Genomic DNA, 26,846 nt, shown 5'->3' on the forward strand with positions numbered 1-26,846 from the left:
TATCGATGTTTCCCAGCAACTTAGTCAGTTACTCAGCACTTGTATTTAGTGTTGCGCATTCCCTTTGAAACTTGTGGCTGACGACGCAAGAGCGTGGCGTTGAACGTTCGCCAGTTTTAAATAAATTTCAGCCTAGTTCGTAGGTAAATGGAATATTAATTAGTGTATTAAGTTAACAGATAAAGTGTGGCGAACATAACAATTGTCGAAGTACATTGGAAGTCGTGTTGAAAGCTATTGTTTGAGGTTATACTTTCACTGCACAGCAGGTTCCCTCACCCGCGCCCTCGTCATTGCACTAGTTTTGTTTTGACGGTCGTTTATAATCGTTTGTGCAACGTTGACAATACTCCCAAGTGTATTGTGAAATTAATTGAATCAATTTGCCATTCACAGCCACAAAGCCAGCCAGTCATGTCGCGCAGAAAGGACAACGAGGAGACAGACAAGCAGACGCGTATTGCCATCGTCAGCGATGACAAATGCAAACCGAAGCGTTGTCGGCAGGAGTGCAAGAAGTCATGTCCAGTCGTGCGCATGGGCAAGCTCTGCATCGAAGTGACGCCCACCTCGAAGATAGCTTCATTGTCCGAGGAGCTCTGCATCGGTTGCGGTATCTGTGTCAAGGTGTGTGATGCTAGCATTCTTCTTTCTAGAAACAGCTGTTTGTAATCGCCTTTGTCTCATTTCATTACAGAAATGTCCATTTGAGGCTATCACAATCATCAACTTGCCCAGCAACTTGGATAAGCACACAACGCATCGTTATAGCAAAAACTCGTTCAAGCTTCATCGCCTGCCCATTCCCCGACCTGGTGAAGTTCTTGGTTTGGTTGGTCAGAACGGTATTGGCAAGTCCACGGCGTTAAAAATTTTAGCCGGTAAGCAGAAACCTAACTTGGGTAAATATGCCAATCCCCCCGACTGGACGGAAATTCTTGCTTATTTCCGTGGATCGGAATTGCAAAACTACTTTACCAAGATATTGGAGGACAACTTAAAAGCTTTGGTTAAGCCTCAGTATGTCGATCAGATCCCCAAGGCAGTGCGGGGCGCTGTTGGTGAGTTGCTTGATAAGAAGGATGAACGTGATCTGCAGACGAAAATCTGTGACATGTTGGATTTGTCACATATTCGGGATCGTGAGATTTCGCAGTTGTCTGGTGGAGAATTGCAGCGTTTCGCCATTGCTATGGTCTGCATACAGAACGCGGATATCTTCATGTTCGACGAGCCGTCCTCGTATCTGGATGTAAAGCAGCGCTTGAACGCTGCCTTAACCATTCGTTCATTGCTGCATCCTACCAAGTGAGTGATGAGCTTCCCTAAGCATCTATATATATATATATTACATGTCACATTTTTTCAACAGATTCATTATTGTTGTGGAACACGATTTATCTGTGCTCGATTATTTGTCAGATTTCATCTGCTGTCTTTATGGCGTGCCTGGCTGCTATGGCGTTGTCACTATGCCCTTCTCTGTACGCGAAGGTATAAACATTTTCCTCGACGGCTTCGTGCCCACGGAGAACATGCGTTTCCGTACCGAATCCCTCACGTTTAAGGTATCAGAGTCGGCCACTGAGGAGGAAATCAAACGTATGAATCATTACGTTTATCCATCCATGGTGAAAACTCTAGGCAAATTCGAGTTGACGGTAGAGAAGGGTCACTTTAGTGACTCGGAGATTTTGGTGCTGCTCGGAGAAAATGGTACCGGCAAGACCACGTTCATTCGAATGCTGGCTGGTAATCTGCAACCGGATGGAGAAGTAGAGCTACCCATGCTGAACATCTCGTACAAACCGCAAAAAATTTCACCCAAATTCCAAAATCATGTGCGCCATCTGCTGCACGACAAGATTCGCGATGCTTACGTGCATCCACAGTTTATTGCGGACGTGATGAAACCAATGAAAATTGAGGAGATCATGGATCAAGAGGTGCAGAATCTTTCCGGTGGTGAATTGCAACGTGTCGCTTTGGTACTCTGCTTAGGCAAGCCAGCTGATGTCTATCTGATTGATGAACCCTCTGCGTACTTGGATTCCGAGCAGCGTCTGGTCGCTGCCAAGGTTATTAAGCGGTTCGTTTTTATTTTTTTGTTTTGGGTAAATTTGCTCTTTCTGAAGTTATGCTTCGCATTTTGCAGCTACATTTTGCACGCCAAGAAGACCGGATTTGTGGTGGAGCACGATTTCATTATGGCTACCTACCTGGCGGATCGTGTGATTGTTATTGAGGGTCAACCGTCGGTGAAGACCACCGCATACTCACCGCAATCGCTGCTAAATGGCATGAATCGCTTCCTCGAACTGTTGGGCATTACTTTCCGTCGCGATCCCAACAATTTTAGACCGCGAATCAACAAGAACAACTCGGTCAAGGATACGGAACAGAAACGCTCTGGTCAGTTCTTCTTCTTGGAAGATGAATTTTCGGGTTAAAATTTGTAATTTTATGAATGCCGTCAGCGTTTGTTGGATAACTCGTATTTTTCATTCGTTTAATTGCTCCTGCGTTTCTTTCTTTCTAAAAAGTTTACATTATCACTTTTTGCATTTTTTAAACAATGAACAACAGCTTTCAACATTTCTTTTGTTATTGTTGTCCCAAAATCAAAAATTACGAACAACCGATCAGCCGACCATCGACATTTTTAAGTGAGTTTTATACAATGCTTATTTACACCGACAATTCAATGGTATGAAAACAAAATCAATAGGCAAGACATTTTTGTATAGTGAAAATAAATTAATTTACTTTATAAAAAACGGCAAATCGACTGCATTTTTATTAACAATACCAAAACTTTGCTTTATTTTTAAAAACATTTTGGATTTAGGCGTTACAGGTGGCATCAGTGTCTACGTACATGGTGAATGGCAATTTCTGGTCAGGGATTCAACGCATAATTTTAAATAATTGCGCTCAATGAATTTCTGCAAAATAAAACGTATTTATTGCACTTAAATTGTTAATTAGCATAGTACACTCAAAATACACACAATAGAAATATAAAATATGCATACAAATTACATAAGAATTACTATGATTTCAAATACGATCACAATTCGAAACAAACAAGTTATAATGCATCAATACTAACTACAAACATTTATGTTTATACAAACACACATTTAAATATATATTTATATATATATATAGAGCAACGCATTTACAGCTTAATTGATGTACTCTGTTTGGTTTTATCAATATATTCATTTTAAACGCTTTTCAAGCAATACATTTTTGCGATTGAATCAAAATATACAAAATACAAACGTTTCGAAAAAGGCAAATCTTTTGAATTTTATAATGCTAAATTTGATCGCTGGCTTAACTGTATTTCAATTACCATGCTTTAAGTACTATTTAATTAATTGAAGACTTATCATGTTAAAAATTCCATAAGTAAATGCGTCAAAAATTGACTCAAATTGTTAAACATTTGATAATTTGCCATTTTGTTTGGGTTTCGTTTTAAAGCACAATACAATATGCAAGAGAGCGCCTTGAGTTAGAAAGTAAGAGAGACAATTTAAGTTAAACTGTATTTAGTATTCTATAGATTAAATGGACTTTTGTCAATACGATTGAGAGAGCCTGTTCGGATCCAATAGTAGATCACGTTGAGATTTTGTTTTTGTTGTTATTTCAGCACATTTGTTAAATGGAACTTTTAGAGACTTATTTGTTACTTCTTGAATTTTGTATACAAAATAAGATTTGCTTAAATAATTTGTTTTAAAATGGCTACAGAAAGTATCAAAAATAAGTGTATATCTTGTATGTGTATAATAGTGTATATATAGTAAGAGAGACAGCTACTAGAGGCAGCCAACAACTTTATGCATCATCCACTTCGTTGATAAGTGTCATCACTTCTTGGCTTAGCTCCAAGGCCTGTTTGCGCAGTTTCAGAGCCTAGAAAAGAAAACCAATTTACAATTCACTTGTTGAGCTATTTATTAAGTACTCACCTGAGTTCTCAGCTCCTTTTCATTTGTAACCAGCTCTTGTATTTGTGTCATTGTCGATACCAAGTTGCGTTGATCAATCACCCAACGTAAATAGAGTTCTACAAATGTATTTAAGATAGTTCCAATTAATTTGTAATTATTATTTGTATTAAATAAGCACCGCTCCACAATTCCAGGCTAATTGGTGCCACAGAAGGCCAAATCACAGCGGAGTTTGGCTCATATAACGGATTTAGCAGAGTTTGTAGCACGTCTGGCCGATTAAGGTAAGACCACAGACTCGTGGTTCTAGTGTGCACTTGTAGTTCGTGTCGCTCCCGTTCTGAGTCGCATAAGAATGTGCCATATTGTGAGAAGTAGCTGTGCTCGAAAAGCAATATCAACAGCTGGGTGCTAAATTCAAAACTGCAGGGAAACTGCGTGTAGAGTTGATAGATGCAGTCCAAAAACAGCACAAAGGTAGCGCCAGAGTTTTTGTTGCGTGTCTGATGCGGCGTATAACAGGAATATCGGTGACGTGAGGCAAACGGATGGCCCGCCTGAATCCACTCCCGCTCTATCAAAGCTTGCAAGCTAAACACACAATTTTAAATTAAATAATTAGTAAAAGTCATTAAGGCACAGAGACTAACCCGCGCACAGTGCGACAATCCGGATTGAGAATAATTTGCACCAGCGATGTGACTATCAGCGTAGAGTCCAATCCCTTGGCGCCATGCACTAGCACCGGACTTCCCTCCTGATCCAGGCACTGAGCCACCACACACGAGGCATTCAGAGAGTTAAGCACTAGACTCAGCCAGCCGCTGTTCTCCAGACGCGTTAGCCATTTATCGGTGGTGCATCCGGTGTCATTGCATGCCTCAATTAGCTTGGCGAAACTGTCAAGAATGGCTGCCGGTGAACTCACATTGCCAATAGCGCGATTTACCTTTTTCCACTGGGAATAATGCAAGTCAGTTTCCGTATTTGATTTGCCTTTGCCCCATGTATCCACAATAAAGCCTTTTTTACTACGACCCAGCACCAGGTTGAGTATAGCTTCGTCAGCACGACAGCGCTTGATGCCCTGTATGGACAAAGGTTGTGCGCTACGCATCAGCGTGGCCTGGAACAGATGCAGAGAAAAATACAATTATGAAGACTTAATTTGATTATAATGAGTGCAATTAAACGTACGCCGTTCTCATGTCTGTAGCTTAGCACAGGGAAACGGCCGCCATCGCGGAATGCAGCGGAGAGCGTCAGTTGCTCATCGCTAATTGCTTTAGGTACAATCAGAGTGGCGCCATATGTAGCACAGACACCAAAGTCTTTGTTGACGTGGCTCACGCGCCACTCACAGGCGGTGATGTTGCTACCACCCATCAAGGCAGCTGCGGCATCCAAGGCAAAGCCATTTTGCAGCGGATGTGGAATGCTCGTTGCCAAAGCAGATGTTGAAGGCGTACATATGGTTATATTTGCCACATTGGGGGATGAGGCGCCACCCACACTCATGCCGCTAATCAGTTGTGCGAATTCCAATTCCGGACTGTAAAAAAAAGTCGTTTAAGAAGCTGCATCGAAATGTGTTTGCTTGATACTGACCGAAACATAGTATAGCCATCCTCTAGTATAGAATACATGGGCCTATAGAAGAACGGATAGTCGAGCTCGGGATTCTGTATTGCGCTTAATGCCTCTAAAGAGGCGGACACGTTGAAGAAGTCTTTGGCATATTTAATCTCGAGCGCTATAATTCTCAGATCCTTGCATTTGAGCGTTATGATGCCGCCCATGACAATGTTCTGGCCCATGCTCGGTTTCTTCTCCACGCTATCGATGTTCTTGTGCAGCAGCTGTGTAATTGGGTTAATTGGCAACTTGCCGAATCACTGAACCAACAAACATTCCTCACCCATAGCTCCTGGCTGTTCTCCTGTCTTGCACTGAGCAGCAAATGGTGACCGGTTATGCAGAGGGTGCCCTCAACTGTTGCATTCGCTGTTGTTGTGTGCAGAAACACCCCATCCAATTTGGGTGTTTTTATCAGATCAGCAAACTCCATGTCCTTCTGCCTGCTTCCTTCCACCTTTCCAGTTCACTTGCCCACTCAACAATCATTGACCAACCAACACACAACATACACAATTTTGCGGCTTTGCCTTTGCCACCCACCGTGTGGTGATTTTGTTCACGCTAATTAACTTTTTGCATTCTGCCCGTGGCGCTGCCGCAGTGGCAGCTATGTTGATGTTGTTGTTCTCGCTGTTGTCGCTGTCGCAGTTGTTGCCACTTGATTGCTTCTTCTTCTGGTTCTTATTCCGCCTACCCGCCTTTTCCCACTCTGATTTGTACCGCACACCAAGTTAACAGCAGTGTGGGCGTCACAATGTATAAATACGCTATGCTGACGCTACTCGACTATTGCACATATGCCACCACTTAATACACGCTGCAGCAACAATTTCTCACCTTTTATAGAATTATTTAGCATTTAAATAGCATTCTTTTATTAACTTTACTAGCGATAACGGTGTGTTGCCAGTCACACTGATGCGCGCACACAGCAAGAACAAAGCTCACGCAGCCCGCATTTATTTCCTAGTGACGGCGTTAGGTAAATATAAAAAACAACTTCCAAATGCGCGCGCAATTCGAATAAGAGGAGCCATGGAGCATTTCTCTATATACGAAAAAAAAAACATTTTTTTAATATATAATATATACTTTTATTTATACGTAAAAGTAGATTTCAAAAGGTTTGTTTACAAAAAATACGGAAGTTTTCCATTTTGTCTGTTCCATGGCATTGAAACCAACCACAACACTTGTCAGTATTTGTCATTCAGGCTTAAGAGCTAAGGTTTCATTTGTTGCCTTTTATTATTTTTGTATCCTTGGGATGGTGATCGTGAGAATGATTCATTAATTTCCAAAACAAAACAAAAAAAATTATATAAATATATATATTTTTTTTGGGCGGGTACGCAGCGTAATCGCAGTTTTTGTTTCGTAATTGGAAAAAATTGCTTCTTTGTTAATTGTCACAATATGAATATATATTTATGTTAATACTTAACAGCTTTAACGTACAATAAATGTATTGCAAATATACACTTCAATCAATCAATCAACTACCACACACTTAAAGAGACGTTTAATTTATGCATTGTGTACGCATAAGATATCACAACAGGATGCCAAAAAATTGCCTAAAGCACAAGAATATGAGGTACTAAATTGAATCAAAAAAATAATAATATAAAATAAATAAAATGTGAACGATAATTGAAACAAAAGTGTAAATCATTGGCGATACGCTTTATTTTGTTTTTACTAAAAATATGCTTTTTGATTCTTTGTACCAACAACTTAAGATACGTATACGTAATAAAATGATACTTAAATTTAGCACTTACAACAAAATTATAAATGAACCGAACTGCAAATGAATTTCTTAGAAACAATAAAATGTTCTCTGGTTTTTTGTTGTTGTTTTATTTTTCTGTAGTAGTACTATGTATGTATATATATGTATGTACATTACGCTTTAATTAGAACAAAGAAATGCACAAGCAAATTGGAATGCTTAAACAAAACGCAAGTTATGTGAAAGAGGAAGACATTTATGAAATGAAATTAAAGTGGTAATATGAAAATAAAAGAAACAAAACTAAATATGGCAATTGACAAAAATAATTGTGTAATGTATTATTAAACATAATTATTTAATATTGGAAGAGCTTTGGAAACAAATCGGTGGAAGTAAGTTAATAAGCTAACAAACATAATTTTGCGTTAACAATTTCACTTTTCTAGTTTGTTGATTGTTTTTTGTTTTTCTTTATAAAATTTAACATGAGAAATTAAATGCATTCAATAAATATGTATGTTATGTATGTAAAATGGAAGTAAATTTGTTCTTAACAATGCTTCATTTTGTATGTGTTTTGTTTGCCAGAGCTTTAAATACATATATGTAAGTATGCGTGTATAACATTAGCTGTATGACAGTTAAATATATATAACTATATATGCGTGTGTGTGTATGTGTATGTGTGTTTGTATATGTTAAAGTACATATGTATATATGCATATGGATTTTGTATAATAGTAGCGTTCACAATTTGTTAGAAATATTTGCTTCTCATGTGTTTAATGTGTACTTATATTTTAGCTTATAAGTCTAGCTACACATTTAGATAGTTGCAATTTGTCTACGCCTAGCATAACTGGTATATGTAGTCTCTATGTGTATTTCTTTATATATGTATATACATATATATATAAATATATATATATAGTATATATATTTTTAGGCTTAAGCATAATTCTCGCTATATACAACGTTTCATTTCACTACTAATCTTATGTGTACACATATATTTCTATTTATATTAATAGGTTTATAGATTGACCTTAGGCTAGGCATTTAAAAAATCTTAGCAATTTCGGAGTTGTGTTTGTTTGTTTTCAAAGTTTGTTAGCGGCTTACAAAGTTATCAGTTTTTTCGGCTTTACAAAATAAAAGTAGAAAATTTATGTGTTTAAATATAAAAAAATAATAAATAGGCTTAAACATTTAAATCTTGCATTTTTGTTGTTTGTTGTTGTTACTCCGTATATAAATGTGTATAAAAATCGTTAATTCAAAAAATCTTAGATTTACACATTTGCAACTTCTGCTTGCTGTTGTACACTTAAAAAAATTAAGTTTAACATTAGCACATTCTCTGGTGTTGCTGCTGCTGCTTGGAAGTGTTTTGAAGTAATTTTAGTGGTGAATGTGGGCAGGAGAGAGGGTATGTCTATGTGAATGTGAGTGGGGTGGGCGAAGGGGGCAGTAAAAATTTGTATTTTTCGTTTATCTCCGATAATGCGCATTTACCGCGTCAATACGATCGCTCTGGGTATGGCAAATACGCATAGTCTTGACCGCTAATAAATCGGTGGCGCCGGCTTTGAAAGTACAGCAGCAGATGTGGCCACAGCGGGGGCATTTGTGGCAACATTGGGTGGGGCAGCCACCACACTGGATGCGGTCGATGAGGGGCTGGATGATGATGCATTGCCGCAGTTGTTGTTATTATTATTGTTATTGTTGTGACGCTGACGCAATTGCTGTTGATACTGTTGCTGTTGAAGTTGTTGCTGCTGCTGGAGATGGTGATGTTGCTGTTGTTGCAGTTGCAGACGCTGCTGTTGATGCTGGAGATTCTGCATAAAGTAAGCGTTCACATTCATGTTGCTATTGATGCTGCTGTTGGTCGTTGCTGGCAGCGCACGCACATGCTGCATTTGGGGCAGCACTGGCTGCAGCTGTTGTTGCTGCTGGTGATGATGCTGCAAGTTCAATTGGCCGGCAGCACGCATCATGTGCCAGTAGTTGTCATCGCCGATCGGTGCCTGCCGACTGCCATACTTCAGCTGACGTGTGATGCCCTGCTTGTAGTCGCGATGATCCTTGTCAATGGCATACGCCTTCTCTCGCAGCTTCTCGATAGTCTTCTTGAACTCGACGAATGCTTGCGGCGATTGCTGTTGCAACGCACTCGCCAGCGGCACCAGAGGATTGTGCTGTTGCTGCTGTTGTTGTTGTTGGGGCACGGGCAGATGTTGATGGTAGGCAAGCGGATCGAGCAACGCATCCAGTAGATTCATATTGGACATGATGAGCGTGTGTATGCGCTGCAAATCTAACGGTGGATCAAGTGCTGTGACCAAATCCATTTGAAAGTAATCCATCTCCTTGGCGGAGACGTTCTTGCAACCGGGCGCATTCTCATCGGAGCGGCCGCAACAACTGTAATAGCCGCTGATGAAGGCCGATGGATGAAAGTATTGCATGCGGATGGAATTCATTAGGCAGATCTTGTGCAGTAGGTCGAACCATTCGCGCTCCTCTACGCAGTTCGTCGTTTGTACAATAAGTGGCCGATCTTTGTACACAATCTGCAAATGAATTAGAAAGAAAAAATGAAGAGTGAGAAACGTGTAAATGAGAATTATGTTAATTGGTTTACTTTCAGTCTATGAATTCAAGAAAGCTAACTGAGTTTGCCCGACTGAGATTTACATTTTATAATGTTAGTATTCGCTTTTTGAGCGAGTATGTTCTGTCTACTTAGAATGTTATTATTACTATTATTGATATTATTAATCGTATGTCTCTTCTATTATATCAATATATAAAAGTGTTTATACGAAAGTATAGTGGTAATTATTTTGCACATTCTTTTCACTTTCAGCCTATAAAATTCAACGTACTCTACGTACAGTATAATTTCTGTTTTTTCTCGCACAATTTGCTCAGCAAACAAATAACAGTGAAATCGCCACAAATGACGATTCACACGCGCAAAAATAAATCCCACGCTGAGGGTCTCTACCTCTGCCTACGTCCAACGTAACCGAATTCTTTTCTTTAACGCGCGCGACTTGACTTTTTTAGTAGTTTTGAAATTTCCCTTTTATTTTTGTAGTTGTCGTCGCTATAGGAAAATGAAGAATAATAAATAACAATGGCTGGCAGGCAGCAGTTGGAAACTGTTAAGCCCGCATTGCCAACTCATTTTCATAATAATGCAAATTATATTTAATTGCGGCAAGTTTGCCATTTGCCAACGAGTCTAGATGTCTACTGATAGAAAATGATAAGTGAAAGTTGCTGTAGCTTCTCCAGCCCTCTTTGTATATGAAACAAAGTTTATTTTCACTTTTTCTAGTTGGCATTCAGATGCATCCGCGTTGTTAATTCTATTTTGAGGACAGTTATCGATATTCGATTACAATGCCCAAAAGTGCAGCAGCATGCTCCACACTCACACACACACAGTCACAGCTGCATTTACACACGCACTCCTAACTCTTTTGCATGTGGAATTGAACGCTGGCTGTGACTGTGAGTAAAGTTTATGTTGTGTGGGCTGCCTACGCCCAATTTATTTATATAAATGCATTTGTAAACTTGTGCATTTCCGGTGTTTTGACTTTGCATTGTTGTTGTTGTTGTCGCCGTACGCCTAATTTCACTACACATCTGGGTTTATTGGCTTGAAGTCAAGTACAGAACTATAGAAATTAATAAGAATATCGAGTATTGCATACGTATTTTTTAGCTGAGAGTGCTCCCACTTATTTTTCCCACCTTCACCAATACAACTAGGCGTGTCGATTGATCTGTTCAATTGTATGCATGAAGAACTTACCTTGAAGCAGTTTTGCATTTTGAAGTTTTTATCTTTCAGTTGCTCGACGCTTCCAATCTCCTCGAGCGGTATATCACAGATGGGTTGTTTGCCCTTCGACTTGGCATAGCTTAGCGAGTGCGTTGTCAGGCGAAAGTAACGATGCTTAAACTGGCGTCCAAAGCGTTTGCGGCTTGTCGGATATTTGTTCATCATGCTGCAGCGTGAGTTCGCGCGAGGGAGAGAGGGAAACAGAGAGAGAGCGACACACACACACATAGCAAAAGAAAGAAAGAGAACAAAAACAAATGAGCAAATGTTATGCTTATCAAAATTATGGTTTTTGTAATTTCATAAAGTTTCAACACTAATAAAAAAAAAAACAAACCAAACAAAAAAAATACAGACTAACAATATTTTCAAAATTAATAGCACAGTAATTTTCTCTTACCCCTCGCTAGACGTTAGTATTTAATTGGGAGTGCAAATGTGGTTTAGATGTGTGCGTGGGTGCATGTGCATGTGTATATTTGTTGTGCATGTGTTTGTTGGGCGTGATGTTGTTGATGAGATGGGTTTGGTTTGATTTTGTTATCGGTTTCGGGTTCGATTTCGATTTGTTTGTAATTTTTAGATTTTTATTGGATTTGTTCGTATTTAAAGCAGCACGCGCGTAAAAGAAGAGAAAGACAAAGAAAGTTGTTGGTATTAGAATAAAAATAAAGCGTAATTCAAGAACCAAATTGTAGTGTACGTATACAAAACTTGGGATAATGCTGATAGAATTGGAATAGTTGACAGAGCGGCGATTAGATAGTTTATGTTGTTTTTCTTTTTCTTGAAACCATAGCCCATAAAAAATAGGGGTGCGGTAATTGTCGATAGGGAATCGAATTATTTGGAAACATATAGTTTTTTTCAGCATGAATTTAAGTAGAATGAACTGTCCGCCCAACAGACAATTACCGGGGATTCTATCAATTATGTTCCAGTTCTACCAATAATCAAAAAAGAATAACCATAAACTTACCCCTCCTTTAGTAATACTGGTTCTAGTGGCAACTGTGGCAATGATTGCAGCTGACTGCTGGGAGTCGTAGTCTCACTGGCATTTGGCGTCGAAATGACCTCCAGAAAGTGCTTTACAGCATCCATGTGCTTCTCAGTGCAAAACTTTTTGTACAGCTCGCCCGTGTATTCCTCCTTGCAGGGCTGCTGCGACGATCTCGAACTGACTAAATTGCCCAGTGATTGAATCGTCTTTGAGATGAGAGTCAGCGTACGATTCGTTTGCGCATCCTAGCAAGATAAAGATCATAAATTGGTAAGAAGTAATGTAGAGTAAAGAATATATTCTAGCTTACCAATCGCTCTGTGGTCAGGTCAAAGAGCTTGGGACCCAGTATGGCAGGAGCAAAGAAACGGAGAAATATGAAGCCGGACACAACGGAATAGCGCACCTCGCGGTTCCGAGGGAAATGTTTGCCCGCACACTCGCGCAGATCGTGGAAGATCTGACAGAGAACCTTGGGACAACGCTCCGCACTCTTGGTGATTGCCTCGAACACACGCTCCACATAATCTTTGAGATTGTGCAGATTCGTATCGACAGCGGAGCGATCCTTAACCTTGCTGGGATCAATTTCGCAGGGCTTCTTCTCGGCAACAATTTGCGAAAGCACAGGGCGTAATGTCTGATGCAGATAGTGCAGACCCGACAATCGCATCGCCTCATCCATCATCTTGGAAACAAGTGTATTGCCACGAAAAATGGTTGTGGGATCAGTCAGATTCGAAATTTCGTGATCGGCCAGAGCTTTAATGATGGGCGCAATGCGTTCTGTGTGCGTGAAGAGTCGAACCAGCGGCTGGGCCACTTCTGTTTTGCCGGACACCAGTTCACCCAAGATGTAGACAGAGGAGAGCGTAATAGGTCGCTGATCCACAGATTCCAGGAGCAGATTCAGCAGGTCATCGTAGGTGGCCAGCGGGAATACGTGATCGGCGGTGTAGTTCAGATTCAGACGCAACGAGCCAATGGTCGAGTCGACGCTGAGGCGTGTCCCGGGAGGCGTGGCACAAGAGCGGGGCGTTGCATTGAGGGAACGGCAACTGGGCGATGCGGTGCGTGGTTGCAGGTAATACCAAGCAGCTGGCTGCACCGCCTGCTGCTGCTGTTTGTTGAGCATGGGCAGACGCACCTCGCCCAGAAACACTTTGTCCGCCATGGCGCCGTGTGCGTCGTGCCACAACGCCACCGCAATCTCGCTGAGATCAGCACCGCCCAATGGGTAAATCGAGTACGCCTTATTCGCCGACGACTCGACAGAAGTGGCAGATTTGTTGCTGTTGGTGGTGCCCGTGTTGCTGGCGTCCGCATCGATGGAGAGATCAAAGTACATGACTTCATCGAACTCGGGGTCGACAGTCTTCTTGCGCAGCTTGGTGCGCAGCGTTCTCGTTTGCTTGTTGCTGTAATAGGCGGTGCAGATGACAAAGGGATCGCACGTCCCTTGCTTCTTGGCGAGATCAACACAGGCGGGCACTCGAATAGCCACACGCACATTGCGAGCATGCGAGTTCTTCCAATTGGCTAACTGATCGCTGGAGGATGTGGCCAGTTGTTGTTGCTGGATTTGAAGATGCTGGTGTTGCGGATGTTGTACGTGCCCAAAGAGACCCGCCGCTCGTGTTTTGAGTGTCATGGCCGCCGTCGTATTGTTGCCACTTGCGGCGGCAGCTGCAGCTGCTGCGGCGGCAGCTCGTTGAATGTTGCTCAGTTCGTTGTTCTCCTTGTAGTCATTGTTGTGCGCCCGCTGATGATGTGGCATCGTGTGCTGCACTAGCTCTATGCTCTCCGTGAGCTGCTGCGAAGTCACTTCCTCGAAGGTGACCTCAATGTGCGCCATGCCTTGTACTTCGGAATCGGAGTCGACGGGTCGCAGCGAGAACCAGTGATCCTTGTGATTGTATTTGTGCAATTCCTCGCGTTTGATCGCAATCTTGCCAATGGGTTTGTCCTGCTTCATATCACGATCCCACACATACACGGTGAGGTAACGAAAACGACGCGGTATTTTAAACTGATACTCCTCGCCAAAGAATGGCGAGAGAGTGCGTTCGCTGATGGGGGTGCGGCATATCTCCTCCTGGTCCAATGCGATTGTGCAGTAGACATCTCTGGTGCCCTGTGTGCTGCAGCTTGTGTTTGCCGCATTCCGACTGCTAAGGTTTTTTGCTTCGCCTGCGGAGATATCGAAGGGAAAACGGAGAACATATGTAAATATGAATTCTAATTGTTGCCGTATGCTTAATACGGATGCCATCGCTACCAACCAATGCGTATACATAATACGACTGTCGTTGTAGCCAACTAATGCGTATACTTAATAAGAGAGAACACATGTAAATATGAATTAAAATTGTTACGAATGTCATCGCTACCAACTAATGCATATACTTAATAAGAGAAATATGAATTCAAATTATTGCCAACCAACTGTAAATATGAATTCAATTGTTGCCAACCAACTGTAAATATGAATTCAATTGTTGCCAACCAATACGAATGTCATCGCTAACAACCAATGCGTATACTTAATAAAAGAGTCATTGCCAACTAATCTAAATCTGTCAAAGAATGTGTAAACTTATATCGAAAACATATTGATTAACCTTAACACCTGCAATATACACTCGTCCTATTATGCATACAAATTGTGCAAAAGTCTTATGCTTAAATGAAATAAAATGTAAATTGCGCTGCTGTCGGCGCCCTTTGAAAACCGCCAAAGGGCCAACAGCAACGTGACTTCCTGTGCATGTGTGTGCCGATAAATTGCATTATCGATGCGTTGCCACCAGGTCACAAAAAGCATAACAATCGCAATCGAAAGCACCAGCAGGAGCAACAACAACTACAACAATGGCTGGCGCTTGACTAGACGGCTTGTCCGCTGTTGCGAATGAATTAAAAAGTTAATAATAACAATGTAGTGCTTCTTTTGTTGTTGTTGTTGTTACTTCTGCTGCCTTGATAAGCCAAGTTAATCAGCCAATGACCACCAGGGGGGACTGTGGGGTGTAAGGCAGGGGTGAAGTTTGCTCAATGAAAAAAATATTAACATCAGTTGCCGCAGCACTCGAGCGGAAATACATATAATGCGTATTCGTCAGTGGTGTGTGTGTGTGTTTGTGTGAGAGAGCGAGCATGTGCTTGTGAGCGTGCTAAACATCATGTAGGCATGCAAAGGCGATGCGCAAAAATTGTGGAGCCTCTTTTTTACAGAGGAAAAAACACATTGGAGAAGGTGGCTCTTTAGCCTTCCTATTGACACAGCTGCCTAGGCTACCACAACTACAACTACTACTATTATACGTGTGTATGTGCGTGTGTGTGTGATATTAAGTTGACATAACAATCAATTGGGTTATACATATTTGCTTGCGGTTTTTGCATCAGTGTATTAGTTACAAAACAACGGTGCTTTGCTTTTACGCTCACACACTGCTCTCGCTATCTGGTTGCTCTCACTTTGCCGTCGTAGGCTGAAGAAGAAACAACAACTACGATTGATAACATAAAGACGTAGACGTAGATGTCGATGTCGCCGTCTCCGTCTCTCCCTATGGTAAATGTTGTAGTTGTTTTCGTGTCGTGACATTCCGTGTTTCTTTTCATGAATGAAATAGGAGCGAACAACAGAGAAGAACAGAGTCGCTTTTTATATGCAAAAACATACACAACAAATACGAAACGAAAACAGCAACAACAAACGGCTACAAATGAAATACGAAAATCAAATGACAAAAAATCAAAAGTGCTTTTACTCTTTGGTTACCCTACTATTTCAATAAGCTGTTATCTCGGTCGCACGTTCGCAGCCATCTCTCTCTGGCTAACACTCTTGACCGCGACAGTCAATTTCATTCATTCATTCATTCATGATTCATGAATTGGCGTTGCGCTGCTGCTCTTGCGTCGTTTTCACATTTTTTCGCCGTTTTCGCTGTATTTATTTCTTGTTGTTATTGTTGTTGTTGCGAGGGAATTCCAGTCTCATAGCTAGTCAAATAAACTGCCAAATTTTTACGATTCTTGTGTGTATATATTTTTTCCCCCGGTTTGTTCGTGTGACGCTTTATTTATACTTAATTAATTTATGCGTGTTTTTATTTATTTTTGCTATCCATTGCTTCGTTATCATAGCCTATGACAACACAATATTAACAATACATAAATTGGGAAATATTCCATTTAAATTAGCTGCTTAGCATTTGCTAAAATTAGCCACAATATTAAAATCATTTTCGGGTTTTAGCACCTAATAACAACGATTGTTTGAGGAAATTGCTTATAGTAGGAAATCGGAATCGGCATCGTCATAAAAAGATAACAAATTTCTAGTGAATGGAAATTTTGAAGATAATAACGAAATCGCCGGACATTGCCAATATTTAGTTTTTTTTGCTTTCTTATAGTACAATCAATTTTGTATCACTTTACATATGCCAAGCACGCTCAGAGCAGAACGCTTTCAATGGGCATGACATAGCACCGCACAGCAACAGCAACAGGGACAGAGATAGATTGGGGAAATACATATATCAAGGGAGGTCTCTCGGATTTCTTCGTATAAACGCCAAGCGGAAGTTAAGTCATTGCATTCTGCAGACACGATGCTACGGCCATATCCGGAGCATGTGTTTAATCAAATTTCTGTAGAAAATGCGCAGGATGATTACGAGATCGAAAACGATGATGATGGGGAATGGGATGGCGGGGAAAAACAAATGTACTCAATTCAATTACCCAATTATCTCGAGCAGCTTCAGCTAATATCTCTAGTAAGTAGGTAGTTCAATTTCAAACAGTTTATATGATTAGGGCGATGTCTGTTTTAGCCCCCCACGATTTGGGTGGACTAAGAATAGCTGCTGCCAATACACGTGTATGCTGCCACACCATGTGGCAACTTCTAAGGGTTGCCGCCGACGCCGCCCTACCCAAAACCAAAAAAAAAAAAAAAAAAAAAAAAAAAAAATAGAAGAAAGCCAAGCCAAAAACAACTTTGACATTTGCCCATGGAGTGTGTTCCCGTCAATGTCATTCATGGGCACACAGAAAATTACGACACGATTCCTGCATCAAGAGGAGCATCGAGACTCTGTTTATAAAGAGGAGAGAATATGTTTTACACCGAGACAAAATTCAATCGATATGAAATTCATATTCATTTTAGTTTGATTAATACCAATACCAAAAAAATCATATTTTATTTTAAGATTGATAGAATGATTGAAATCCGTAAATATGAAAAACGTAAATATTCTTTTTTTTTCTCAGTGTACCCATATACCTAAACATAGACACTGATACAGATGACTGGGGCCTTTGAGGGCGCCGTGTTTCAACAGACTCATTAAATGCTTTCAATTTCCAAAAGCAAAATTAAATTTAAAGACTTTGTAAGTAGATTTTATTTGCGTGTCTGCTGTCGCCGCCTGTGTCTCTGTCTCTGTCTCTATCTCTATCTCTGTCTCGTCGGCTTGGTTTTCCCATTTTCCCTTATTTGCCTTTTGCACAATATGCAAATTGATGCAGTGCAGCATGAAACGCGCGCGAATTAATGAGGCGATTACTTCAAGCGCATAAAAGTGAAAAAACAACGACAACAACAACGAAAAGGAAAAGCAAAAAAACAAAATGAAATAAAGGAAGCGAAAGAAAAACCCCAAGACGTGATGTGGTTCTGGAGCAGCAATCGCTTGCTTCGGCTTCGGTAATAAATTCTAAAAGCGAGCAAAACTTTTATGCAAAAGAAAACGGAAATAGAGATAAATTCTCTTCTCTTCTCTTGCATACAGAGTGGGATACATATTTGTTTTCGCCTTGCCTCCGTCAGCGGATGAGAGATTTACAGACAGACGTCGCTGTTGCTTCCATGACGATGATGATGATTGTGATGATGATGATGATGATGATGATGTCTGGGTCTCTGGACGTTTGTCTAAACGTCAGCTTCCTGTCGTACAAAAAAACAAAAACAACTTCAGAGATTACTTGCACTTTATGCAGATTTGCGGCAAAGGTGTTCGCCCCCAGTTCTATGGTGTGTCTCCTCTTTATAATACCCTTTCCCTTTGGCTGGAAGGTTATTACAAGATAGTGACAAAGATGAAGGTATGTATAAAGTTAAGGACTAGAGACTAATAACTTTAGGTGCAGAGTCTCTATGAAGATATTTGCATTTCAGTTTCAGTCGCTGTATTGCCAAAAATCAGGTAAAGGGTATTTCACAGTCAATTCCACTCGGCTGAAACTTTTGCTACTTGTTTTTGTCAGCAATTTGTGCAATGTTGATACATCCTCACCTGAGCTGAACTGAACTGAGCTGTGTTGCTTCAAACAACTTCCTTTTCCCGTTTGTAACTTCCTTTTTGGCCACCTGTAACAGGGCAAACACATGTGCTGAAAGGGCTCGATAAGACCAATCTAATTGGGCTCAAAGGAAGTAACTGGTTAGCTACCAACCAACCAACCGGCAATCCAGTTTTTTCCCCCACCCGCTTTTCACTTTGATGATATTTTTGCCTCATTTAGAGAAAAACTCGATATGTTCTCTCAGCTCTCAGCTATCTCTTTGGCATCTTCTACTCATTTCTCGACTGCTGTACGTGTCGATCGATTTCCGGTCTGATTACGTTTCTCATCCACATGATCATCTTCATCTTCATCTTTATGTTCTTCGGCCTCGGCCTGTTTGTCTGTTGTTTGGCTTCAGCATGTTGCATGTTTATAGCTTTTCATCAGCGTCATCGATCGATCGTTTCGTGTTGATGGTCGTTTAGAGAGGGCATAGCCAGGGCTTATTATTGCCATTTCTTCAAGTTTATTTTGCTTTAAGTGATGATGATATGCTATCATTTCAGCGTACTTTCCTCTCTTCTCTTCTTGAGTGTGAGAAAGAAAGAATTTCTTTCTTGTTTTGGTTATCAATTTCATGTCTGGCTATTGTCAGCGCCTCAATACAATCAATACGGATGGCAATGAGTAACCGCTTTTGTGCCTTGTCATTGCCGGTCGTCAGTCGCCGGTCGACAGTCTCCAGTTGGAGCTCTCCATCTTTTGTGGTTGCGGTTGTTTTTCTATACGTTTATTATTCATTCAGCAGGAGAAGGAGGAGTAGGGTGGGAAATCAAGAGCTTCTGCTTTTTATCTACAGCTTCGACTAATTATAAATGTATTATTATGACAGGTCTCATGTGGTGGCATGCCATGTTCATTTTTGGCGCCATTAACCTTCAATTGCCCATGGCTGGCAATCAGTTAAGTCAGTGACTTTGTCACCAACTCAACAACAACGACGACGACGACGGCGACACACGACTTGCATCTAAAAACGCGGCGTCGTTGACATGGATGTGACCAAAAATAGCTGACTATTAACTGTGGCAAACCTCTCAACAACTGAGCCAAGTTTGTATAATGAAAAATAATCATAAATAAACGTTTTTGTAAAAATACTCGTACACAACACGCCCACACACACTCACCTAGCTAACAAGAGAAACAATTGTCATAGAGCGTGGGTGGGACGAGGCAAAGCAATGCGGCAAGTTGAGTTGAGTTGAGTTCTTGCTAAAGTCAACAGCAACCCAAACAATTTCATATTTATTTACGACTGTAGAAAGTTGAACAATGCTTACTCAGTACTGTCTGTTATTGCTGCGCCCCAACTAATTTAAACTATATACATAATTGTGTTTCAACTAATCACAAGACACCTTGCTTTGAGGCGCAACTCATTTCGGGTCTTCTTATTGCCGCAGTAAGACAAGAGAAAAACGACACTTGGAACAAGCGAAGCGAAGCGAGCACAAATAATTGCATTGAAATTATTTATGTACCCAAAACGTAAGTAATAAAGGGAAAAACTTGGAGTTTTAATTACAAATTACACGAGTTAACTTCTGTATTTTAATGTCGCCGTCGCAGTCGCCGTCACTCGACTCATAAAATCATAAAAATGGGGACCAAGAGAAGCGCCAGCACAGCGTGAAGTGCACAGCAACAAAAGCCTTGGAGGGGTGCCCATCACATCAAGAGAGGAAGAAGAAACAACATCAGCTTGAGCCCAAGCCCAAACTCATGGCTGACCCCAAGCAAAGTCAACACACATCAAAGTGACGCGAGAAGAGGTCAAGCGTTAAGTCATAAAATAAAAAGAAAAAAAAACAGTGCCCCCCATGGCTGTGAAGAGACACACCGCAGTTGCAAGGGGAAACTCGAGAAAACTCAAGACAAATGTTAATCATCCGATCTGCCAGTTGGCAGTTGCAACCTCACGATGATCGTCATCACCACAGCAGCAGCAGCAGCAGTGTCATCATCAAGTCCGTTCAGTGACTGTCGATGACGTTGTCAACTTTTGATGTTAGTCAACGCCACAGCGAAACAACATTTCCACAAAAGTCCATGGCAAGGCTTCAGCTTTAGCTTCGGCTTCGACTTTAGTGAGGCCAGTCGAAGGCGACCTGAATAAAAAGCATTTTAGTAACGCGCTAATTACATAAAATTGTTGTTCTTTGGAATTACAAGTGCAACAAGTACGACTACAACAGAAGCAATTCTCAGCTCTTAACTCTCAATTCGCAATTCTCATTGCAATCAACAGGTTCTCTGCCAATGCATTGAACAGCTGCTCATACTTTCTACGCAAAATACTTGAGAATTATTTACAAGAGGTGTGTTGTCATTTCGCATGTCTCGACAAATTTCAGTTGTAGTCCAGGGTTAGAAGTATTTTGTGTTAAAATGATTTCAATTGCATTATCTGTAATAAGCTCAAGGAAACAGAATAAAGAAGGAATTGAAGCTTACATTGTACTTTACTGAACCTTGCAATTGAAGCCTATCTTAAAGTGATTCAATTGATTTGTCACAAGGAATTTCCCAGCTACAGTTGATTACATTTTCTTTGGAATAGTATAAAGGCTCATACTAAAAGATGAAAATATGTGTATCGAGCAAAAAACTGAATTATCAGCAGAAAATTTTTCATTACATTCTAGTTAAAGAAGAATCAATAAGTCAACGGGATATGTGGGAAAATTAATTCCCCAACTATTAAATAAAGGGTGTGTGTGCGTCGACCTTTTATAAATACAACATTTACTTTCAATCTTTGTTTATGCTTTATACATCTTTTTTCAAATGAAGAGATGCCATTTTAATTGTTGTTGAGCAAAATAACAAGAAGCTTATAAAGAAAAGCATGTATTAGAAAAATGATTTAAAGTGTAAAGAAACCGACAAACGATGACGACGACGACAAAGAACACAGTGCAGGCTAATTGTCAACAGCAAAGAAAGATCAGCAGAGATCAGTGGAAAAAGAGACTAGAACACAGTCGAAGGCAACAGATAAAGTAGAAGAAGCAAAAGAGGGAAAATGCTTGGCAACCAGTTTGGGATTTGCTGGTCAGACCAACTACAACAACCGGCTTTAATTAATTGCCTTTTTTAGGCAAAACTATTTCTTGTTGTACACACACACACACACACACGTACGCACATAGAAACAGAGAGCACTGCGTGCTTATTTATGTTAAAAGTACACACAACTTAGTTGTTCAACAACTAACAACTGGACTGTCAGAGCTACTTGTTAGGGTTTTCAAGTTCAACAGAATCCCCAGTGCGTGTGTGGGCCATGTTAACCCACAGTGTCATTTGCCCTTCCCTCTCTCCCTTCATTATCCCTTCCCGATGTGCCCCATCTAGAGTTGATCAAGTGGCGTCGCGTCATGTAAATTGTCATCAATATTTCAGCATAAGCTGTGTATTTCGTCTTATGTCTGACGCTCATACTTATGACTCAATTTTATGACTCATGGCATAGACATAGTAGAATGCAGTGGCGCCCTCTGATGCCCAATAGCTGCAACAGTTTTGCAACTCTCTTTGCATGTGGCAAGCTTTGTGATAGAAAATGAAATTTAGGTTATGCGCTAAACATTTTAATTAAGTGGAAAAGTATTACGCCAATTTCGGTCAGTGTTGCCTGTCTGCTGCCTGATGTAGAAATCGCAACAGCTAACAAAATGGAAAGCTCCAACAACAACAACAAGAGCAGCACAAGCAGCAACGACAGCAACAAAAGCGAAACTTTGTGTAATTGAAACTGAGCACGAAGTGGAAGTATTATTATTAAGCATGCAAAGCATAATGAAGTGGAAATATGAAACTTGAGAGAAATATATGTATGTGTATGTGTTGTACCCAGACAGCTTGGTGAAGAATGAACGGATAGATGGATGGTTGGACACGACAACAACAAGAAAAGAAGAGACGGAGTGAGGTGACTATGCTAATGCCTTGGCTCTTTGCTGACACGCTGTAATGATGTGATGATGATGATGTATTTGCCAGATCCGCACATACTTCATGCTCATTAAATACCATGCTAAGGAAATGCGCAGCTTTCGTTTACTAATTCATTATTACTAAAAATAACTGCAATAACTCTCGATGGGATTTCATTGCTGGTGGTTTTCCCACTTTTTCTAGGAATTTCTATCGAATTTGTGTTTGTGCTTAAATAAATATGTATCTTATCTATTTTTCCTTTAAATAGCTAGTTAGTAGTCAACATTGGGCAAATATTATGTCTAGGATACAGTTGTGAATTAATTTACTGTGTAAATAATTAATTAATCACAAATATTTATATTGATTAGAATTTATACAATATGTTGGCTAAGCAAATCAATTTTTGTATTCAAAATGACTCTTAACGTAAAGTTAAATCGAATATCAACTTAAAACAGGCAAAACAACAACAACAATATGAAGCAACAGGAGCACATCTGCATGCTATAAGCGTGAATAAAGACAGCTGAGTTGAGTTGCTGCCTGCAGAAAGGAAGCGGTAAGCAGAGCAACAGGACAGCTGGAGAGACAAGAAGTTCTGCAGGCAGTTAAAGACACATGCGCATGCGAAAACAATTGAAGCGTGCAACAACAGTAACAACAACGTCTAGAAGCACAAGCAGAAGACCAGGGGAGCAAACGTTGTAGAGAACAGAAACAGAAACGGAGCCGAAACCGCACACACGAAAGAAAGGAAATTCATGTGATGGGAAACGGAAATCAAAAGCTGCTACAATGTTGTTGTTGCAACAGTGGCAGCTTTGCATATAATTTATGACCCCAAGGGCAAAACAGGGCAGTGAAGAGAAGTGTAGCAAAAGCAGCTTATGGTCGGAGACGGAAGATTGAAATTGTTTAGGTGGAAAATGTAAAAGCAGATCAACTCAACAGCACAGCAACAACGACAACAACAACAACAACAAGGGCCCCTTTTATTATTGTGCTGGGCATAAGTATATAAGTATTATGGAAAAGAGGTAAAAATAAATGCTATCAAGATATGTTTCTTTGCAGAGAGTTGCTGGAGCCCATGCAGGTGTGAAACGCGAGCGGACGACGACAGCGATGGTGGCAGGCAAATGAGGCCACCTCACTCACATACATACACACAAACACTTATAAAAGCAACCCTTTTTTGTTTGTGTCGCACACGTTTTGGCTGTGGTTTTTTTTCTTCTTGTTGTTGCTGTTTTCGTCGTTTTTTTGCTTTCATAATTCTGTTTCACACGACGACATCGACAACGACAACGACAAAAAAGGCGATACAGGAAATGTAAAACCAGTCAATTACACCAAATAACCGCAACAAAAGCTCTGAAACTGTCGCCTAGTCAGCAGACCAACAGACATCGATAGACCGATACATAGATAGCTAGTGTTACAGCAAGAGCGGCAGAGATAGCAACATTCATCATCATGTTAATGAGATGAGAACGTCTACTCCCCATTCATTCATGCCCATGAAGAAAGCACTATTTCGATATTGGCGCAAGCACATTAATCGATGCGGCTGTTATCGAAATTGACCAAATGGCATGAAAAACGAGGTTATCAGCAGCGCACATCGCAATTTATCTGCTGGTCTTGATAATCATTCATAAAACAACAAATGTTGCGCTTGTATAGGTGTTGCTGCTGCCAAGATGACATGTGCCTATGTGTGTGTGAGTGTGGTAGGCGGCAGCGCCACAGGCCAGAGAAAAGTACACCGAATTCGAATTCCATTCATGAAAAAACCCACACATTGCCTCTATACATATGCATATGCATGTATGGGTGTGTGAGCTTCTCTGTGTGCGTGCGTTTAAATCTGTAGGTATGTGTTGGCACATGCGCTGGAGCTAAAGCGTCGTCGTTGTCGACGCTCACACACACACACACACTTTAACGAAAATTCATTCACAAAACGGGGCAAATGCACGGCAGTGGGGGCAGGGGCACGATGCCGTAACATTCAGCCAGGCAACGGCAACGGCATCGGCGACGATGTCGATGTCTCGTAGACTGGTCCACGCAAAACGCACAGCCAGCGGAACTAGCTTCGTGTTGGCTTTGCCAGGCAGCAGTCACCAACAACAATTGGTTTGTTGCTGCTGCTTTGCTTTGCTTGCACTGCATCGAAAAACATTCACATACACAAGCACATGCACACACACGCGAGCGTTGGTAGAGTGAGATGGCGCGATACGAATGTTCAATGCGCGAAAATAGCACCGCACGTTGCAGCCTCACACTCACACACAAAATGCATTTTCAACCAACAAAAAAAAATTAGAATTTGCTGTTGCACTTTTTCTTATTAATGTTAAATACTTTTCCCGCATTTCATAAAACACTTAGTCACTGCTTTTACACTTTAAGTATGGCATAGCTTTCGGCATTTCTTTCATTTTGATTTCATTTTATATATTTTAGCCTTTGCTTGGGCGCCCACTGGCGACGCGCCTTGCATTCCAATACAGTTTTCACATGAAAAATTATTGTTCGCGTGCAAATTAATGCAAGTTGGGGCGCAGACGATGTTCGTTTTACGTTTAGTTTGCAGTTTTCATTGATTTGCACAGGTTTACATACCAATCTTCACTTTTAATTGCTCTTCAATTCGGACTTCGCGTGTTTCAGCCATGTTGGATCCATAACTACTGCTGCTGTTGTTGTTCGCGTTGGTGTTTCTGTTGTTGCTGTTGCTTGCTGGGTCCGCAACAGCAACGATGTCAATAGCGTCGTCCTGCTCTTCGCACATATAGCGCTTCTTTTTTAACAGCATCTTGTTGTTTGTGCTGCTGGCTCGCAGTGTTGCATTTAGATAAGAATTGTAAATGGAAAATAAACCGATTTCGTTGTTCTGCCGCTACGCCGCTACACTAAACTGCTAAACTAAGTTGTGAGCGATTAGCATAAGATTTTTTTCGTTGTTTTTGATTGATAAATGCGTTTAACATCACTTTACTGTTGTTTTAAGCACCACATTCGCATACAATTATTGCATGTGCGTACACCACTTTTGCGTTTCTATTCAACATTGAATAAAACCGAAAAATACGTATGCGTTTGAAATGCTACAATGAGCAAAATAGTAATATCCCGACTTCGACTTGTTGAGAAGAGCGAGGAAAACGCAACAGAAAATTCGACCGCGCGCAACACGTCCGCTTGCAACGAAAAATGAAACGACAATGATACTCGAGTAGTAGACAACAGGGTGACCACAAGTGGTATTTCAAAATATACTATAAAATGACGGAAAACATACCACTCATTAATTGAACTATGTTATGTTAAAAGTATGACGACAATTCGTAAAAATGAAATCCTTATTTTTTGACTAAAGTAATGAACATTAACGGCTTTTATTTATTTAAATAATAAAACGATGAGCATAATTCTACTCGTGATCGAGAATGCTTTCCAACACTTAAGCCGCTTTCAAAGTAACAGCTGTGTGACGGCGCCAATGTGTTCGAAGAGTAATTAAAAAGTATACATACATTTAATAAATTTAATTGAAGGATTCTATAAAATATAATTTGCTCATAAGACAAAATTCAGCCAGTCTCAAAAGCTGCCTTAACTAACCACATTCACAGGCATATAAATAACAGAGTATACGCACACATACAAATATTTAAAATTTATGAATGAAATCGAAATGGCCCAGCAACAAATGCACGTATACATACATACATATGTATGTACAATCACACAGGGGATGCGCCGGCAAACCCAAACACATGCAAACATATACATGTGTCTACAAATACTTACACAGTCGACAAAACGAGACTGGTCCACACATGTTGCGCTAGCGCCAAGCGGAAGCAAAGTGTGTTCCGGGAAAGTTTCGGGTGTTTTGGCTACATCAAGTGCGCTACAGGTGGTCAGCACTGTAAACAGAGTGAACTTCAGTGGGATCTCATCAAATAATTTTTATACATAAATACACATGGTGCCTCTGTGCACTTATCTACTGTTTACTTTACGCTATTGTTTTCATAATGGCCATATGCCACACTGGCTGGATTGTAGCTCATTTACGTGGGCGTTTTAAATTTATACGCCGACAAAAACATAAACCGGCCAACTACATTAAAAACACACAAAATAAAAGCATGTTAAATTTACTCTCATTCATTGAAAATGTGCTCTGCTGCTGCTTCCACAGCCACACAGACACATAACAACAACAGCAACGATGCGTCTTATCACCAACTGCTACACATTCATTAGGCAATGCCGACGCCACCAATAAGTGGA

At 40.6% G+C, this 26,846-nt stretch overlaps 3 protein-coding genes and 2 long non-coding RNA genes across 6 annotated transcripts; 3 read left to right on the plus strand and 2 right to left on the minus strand.

Annotated features, from left to right (window-relative positions):
• On the plus strand, positions 1–2,784 carry LOC117572547 (protein Pixie). The gene is made up of 5 exons (XM_034255418.2): positions 1–143; positions 397–627; positions 698–1,308; positions 1,373–2,089; positions 2,156–2,784. Exons 2-5 carry the CDS (start codon positions 415–417, stop codon positions 2,448–2,450), a joined length of 1,836 nt encoding a protein of 611 aa, XP_034111309.1. The 5' UTR covers positions 1–143; positions 397–414; the 3' UTR covers positions 2,451–2,784.
• A 301-nt stretch (positions 2,785–3,085) lies between these two features.
• On the minus strand, positions 3,086–6,530 carry LOC117572549 (myotubularin-related protein 9). Its single transcript, XM_034255420.2, has 7 exons — positions 5,887–6,530; positions 5,577–5,827; positions 5,166–5,520; positions 4,619–5,094; positions 4,147–4,559; positions 3,987–4,084; positions 3,086–3,930 (listed from the first exon to the last, which is right to left on the minus strand). Exons 1-7 carry the CDS (start codon positions 6,034–6,036, stop codon positions 3,853–3,855), a joined length of 1,821 nt encoding a protein of 606 aa, XP_034111311.1. The 5' UTR covers positions 6,037–6,530; the 3' UTR covers positions 3,086–3,852.
• A 1,229-nt stretch (positions 6,531–7,759) lies between these two features.
• On the minus strand, positions 7,760–25,752 carry LOC117568082 (GTPase-activating protein). Its single transcript, XM_034248458.2, has 5 exons — positions 25,167–25,752; positions 12,523–14,402; positions 12,189–12,457; positions 11,180–11,375; positions 7,760–9,923 (listed from the first exon to the last, which is right to left on the minus strand). The coding sequence occupies exons 1-5, from the start codon at positions 25,357–25,359 to the stop codon at positions 8,910–8,912; spliced, it is 3,552 nt and encodes a 1,183-aa protein (XP_034104349.1). The 5' UTR covers positions 25,360–25,752; the 3' UTR covers positions 7,760–8,909.
• On the plus strand, positions 17,480–18,132 carry LOC127565669 (uncharacterized). The gene is made up of 3 exons (XR_007954998.1): positions 17,480–17,626; positions 17,768–17,940; positions 18,026–18,132. It is a non-coding gene; the product is annotated as an uncharacterized LOC127565669 (long non-coding RNA).
• LOC127565670 (uncharacterized) lies at positions 19,139–21,041 on the plus strand. 2 transcript variants are annotated; one of them, XR_007954999.1, is made up of 3 exons: positions 19,139–19,637; positions 19,719–20,075; positions 20,157–21,041. It is a non-coding gene; the product is annotated as an uncharacterized LOC127565670 (long non-coding RNA). The 2 variants fall into 2 exon arrangements; XR_007955000.1 differs by having other exon boundaries at positions 19,140–19,637; positions 19,991–20,075.
• Positions 25,753–26,846: the final 1,094 nt, after the last annotated feature.

Source organism: Drosophila albomicans, chromosome 3 (assembly GCF_009650485.2).
Source record: "Drosophila albomicans strain 15112-1751.03 chromosome 3, ASM965048v2, whole genome shotgun sequence".
NCBI lineage: Eukaryota > Metazoa > Arthropoda > Insecta > Diptera > Drosophilidae > Drosophila > Drosophila albomicans.